Genomic DNA, 4,252 nt, shown 5'->3' on the forward strand with positions numbered 1-4,252 from the left:
AGTGTCAAAGCGCAAAGCGCAAGTAACTTTGTGGGCGGGTCTTGGCGCTGTTGCTATTTTCCCGGCGGGATAAATGACTCTTGCGCCAGGCGCAAATCTAAAATGGGTTGGTCTGAAGTAGCTTCATTATTCATAGGTGTGGTTTGGGCGTAACGTGAAATAAACCAATCAGAGCGTCATCTCACATTCCCTTTAAGAGCAGACGCGCTTTTTCTAAAGCGGATTCCTATTGTAACGGCGGATTTGCCAGGCGCGCGGGGAGCGGTTCACAGCCGAGGAGAGCAACACTCTCGTCAGGGACGTTGGGGATGGAGAAACCCACCCAAATTAACTTCGGTTAAAAAGGCGTATGATAATTTGGGTAAATGTGTAAGCTAGATGTATGCTTTTATAATAAATTGTCTATCTATCTATCTATCTATCTATCTATCTATCTATCTATCTATGTATGATTTGCAAAAATGAAAACTGCTGCTTCTGTGTAGATGAGAGAATCAAAGTGTATGCACGTTGTGCACACGCTACATTGATTATTGCCAAGCATGCGCCCTTAAAATAGCATATGAATAACATGCGCAACGCGCCACTGACTTTAAACAATTTTTTCCTGGTTAGTGGCGCAATTGTTTTCTAAACCTGCAAAATAGCATGAGGGAACGTTTGCGCCGGAACACGCCTCCTTTTTTGCGCTGAACCGCCCAGGGAGCGCAAGTTCATTCCCTAGTTTAGCGACGTGCGTCTGTGGAGGGAAAAACGCGCTTTGCGCGGGTGCAAAATAGGAATGATACATGCGTCGGTGTACAAAGTCAATTGCGCTGGGTGCAAGATAGGGCCCAAAAGCTGTTTATGTCAATGTCTTCACTGTTACTTTCACTTTCTCTCTATTGATTTTCCTGCAGTTCCCGGATATGAAACGTGGAATTTTCTGCCAAATTTGAACCACTGAATTAGTGGAAGCGAAATAAAATAGACAGAAAATTGCTTGTCGAATATTATAGGTTGTATTATTAATCAGACCGAATATTTTGGAAGGTGAATATAGATTACTAAAATTTTAATAATGAAAATGTGTTTGAAATATTTTAAATTGAAATATTCACAGCTTAAAGCTACACTGTAATATTTTAAGGTGATTTTTAGCAAAAAACACTTTGTTCTTTCAAAATTATACATTCTCATTAATGTGTAATCACTTCAACCAACTAATTAAGTATTCTCGTAAGTGTATAATCTGCAATTTAGAATACATAAGAGTGAGTCGCTCGAATGGTGGCAGCCATGTTGCGCATCCATCTTGAAAATACATTAGACAAAGAGGGACATACCTGGAAATTCAAGCTTCGCCTTTCGCTTTTTTACAATCAGTGGCACCGTGACGAATGCGAGGGGGAGATTAGCTGTAGGTTACCACGGAAAAGTAAGTGGTTAAGTTGATTCCTGTGGTGACTTGTGATACTCGCGAACAGCACTGAACACGTACTTTTGCCAGTACAACTTGAAGTTTATTATTATCATAAACGTTTCATTAACTTCGGTAGGCTGTACAACAAGGGAATTGTAATTGGCTGCTTTTTCTGCAGAGAGCCGATCTCTGTTGATGTGTCTTAATTTTTTTATCGATCGTTTGTTGGTAAAGGGTGAGAGACCTTGTGAGCCACATGGTTTTTGCCAAAGAGCCAGGTGTGGCTCGCGAGCCATAGGTTCCTAACCATAGGTTCCTAACCACTGGTGTACACGAATCAATTGATTAAATTATGTGACCATTTCACGAACTGCCGTGAGAATGGGCTGGTCTGACAGGTTGGGGGCCATGGCATCACGATGGTGGCTCTCCATCGCGATGTCGGTCAGCCATCACGATGGACGATGATATCGTCTAAATGGCAACCCTAAATGGCATCGAGCGATTTTTGCAGGTTGTGCAAAAAAAAACATGAAAGTGAGTGGTATTTGCACCCACTCGAGTGATTTGTTTGCTAAACTAAAGAAGCCATTGAGCATCGTCGAGAGGTTAAAAGGAATTGGATTGATGGTTGTGCGAGACACGGGTAAATCAGATAGAGTGTGCTTGCCGTCACTTCTCTATCGTCATCGTGTTAAACCCGCCAATTGCTCGCCACGTGGATAAGCCAGTTTGTGATTGGTCCCCACAGATTTGTAACGGAAAGCAGGATAGAAAAATGTACAGGTTTCCAGCCTAAGCTGCAGGGCGAAATTAAATCACCGGCAGATCGGGCTGGGTTTACCCAGTCTATCCAGCCGCTACATAATACATAAATAATATTACAATAGTAATATTTATAATATGTGTGTAATATCACATATTTACTGGTTTCTGGTACGTTAGAAAGTGATACGTGAAAGGTGACGTTTCCACAGGTGCTGGCAGTGTTCTCTGTGGGAATCCACTACAGGTTGTTCGAGTACGAAGACAGAAAACAAAGGTGAATCTGTTCATACTGATCCATATACTGTACATGAAGCATTAACGGAAATATAATTAGGTATTAAAGACCCCATGAAAACATTTTTTTCCCCATCTGCTCAGCTTAGCTCACCACGGCTCAGCAGTTACATTCCTGAACACACATATGACTATGAAGAGTCGAGCAGTGAGGACCGTAGTGATGTTTTTGCTGAGCTCAGAAGCTGGAGGATTGAGCACAAGAAGTACTGAAACTCCTCCAACACACACACACATACACTTTGCTTCCTGTTACAATGTGGTACAATGGACACTGCGTTGACTTCCAACAGACATTTGTTGGCTATTGAGGACCGGCAACCGCAGGTAATGAGAATCCACCACAGTGATGATGACTATGATGATGAAGGTAGCCACAATCATAGTTTCAGCAGTGATGACATCACTAAAGACAGAACTGTCTGTAGAGACACAGGCTCTCCTGATTCGTCCTTTCAGTCTCCCTCAACAGGCAAGTAACGTTATTCCTCTCAATAATAAATATTATAAATGATCCTCATGTGTTTCTTCACGTTTATTTTATTTTATTTTTTCTTACAGAATCTCCCGAGATGTTGAGACTAACCTCTTCATCGGGCTGTTCCATGTCTCCCTCACCTCCACTCTCTGCAGCAGCTCCCCCTGTTGGCCGGAGGATAACACAGATCCGCACCAGGAGACTCAGACCTCATTATGCTGACATCAGTAAACCCAGGCCATCAGAGGAGACTCCTGGGCCTGATCTCAGAAACCTGTGTCCCCAGAGTATTATGACTGTATCATCTCAAATATTCCACAAACCTCATAGACCCTCTGCTAGTCCTGCGGTCTCCCCTCTTAGAGCACAACGGTATATTCCCGTCATTTCTTTTAAACTTCATATTTGTGTGAACTATTACTTTAACAAAGGCATTTCTGACTACAATATATTCTCCCAATTTAGGTCAGAGGATACTAGGAATCATCAATACTCTGACATCCAGCACAAACCAATAACACTCTCTAACACATTTAAAAAACTGACACCCAGACGTCCACAAACAGCCAACGCTGCACTGCAGAGGCTTCCAGAACGAAACCTCCTGCCTGCTCGAAGAAACACACACTCGGAATGATGGATTGTGGGTCAGTGTGAGACAACGGGTCTTCTCAGGCCCGCTCGGTGTGGGTTCGCAAAAAATAAATAAATAAATGATGATTAGGTGTAAAGTGCTGTTTATTGACAGTGCTCGAGAGGTGAAACAGTCCCAGAGGGAAAAAATTTGACCAAAACTATATACAAAAGTAACAAACAAGTGAAAGATGGCAAACAAAACTGCACAAAAAGAACAAAGAAAATATATGAATCTATATATACACAAACTTCGTCAAGTGTAAGAATTGCCAATAGAAATAACACAACATGAAAGACCGGCAACACAGACACTGACAAACACTGAACACATACAAGTATTAATGTAATAAACTAAACGAAAATCAAAAGACAACAGATGTGTGTGTTGTTTTGGGGGGGGGGGGGGGGATATGTTTGCGTGTGTGAAAACCAGCTTGCTAATGGTGCGTGTGTGCACCCACATCGCCCCAGCAAGGAACGGAGGAACGAGGCAAGATGATGTGTGTATGAATGTATGTACTGTGTGTGTGTGTGTGTGTGTGTGTGTGTGTGTGTGTGTGTGTGTGTGTGTGTGTGTGTGTGTGTGTGTGTGTGTGTGTGTGTGTGTGTGTGTGTGTGTGTGTGTGTGTGTGTGTGTGTGTGTTGTGTAAGTGACAACAGGGACAGGTCACTCT

The 4,252-nt window shown here is 42.6% G+C and overlaps 1 protein-coding gene across 1 annotated transcript in view; it reads left to right on the top strand.

Moving 5' to 3' along the window:
* Positions 1-3,936, top strand: part of LOC308684615 (uncharacterized protein) — a gene marked incomplete at its 5' end in the record, with an annotated part of 24,117 nt that extends 20,181 nt beyond the window's left edge. The window contains 5 exons of the mRNA XM_081355881.1: positions 2,380-2,444; positions 2,549-2,670; positions 2,758-2,936; positions 3,026-3,314; positions 3,408-3,936. Coding sequence (XP_081212007.1) covers positions 2,380-2,444; positions 2,549-2,670; positions 2,758-2,936; positions 3,026-3,314; positions 3,408-3,579 — 827 coding nt within the window. The 3' untranslated portion in view covers positions 3,580-3,936. The remainder of the gene's footprint in view (positions 1-2,379; positions 2,445-2,548; positions 2,671-2,757; positions 2,937-3,025; positions 3,315-3,407) is intronic.
* Positions 3,937-4,252: the final 316 nt, after the last annotated feature.

Source organism: Scardinius erythrophthalmus (assembly GCF_964197995.2).
Source record: "Scardinius erythrophthalmus genome assembly, chromosome: 24".
Lineage (NCBI taxonomy): Eukaryota > Metazoa > Chordata > Actinopteri > Cypriniformes > Leuciscidae > Scardinius > Scardinius erythrophthalmus.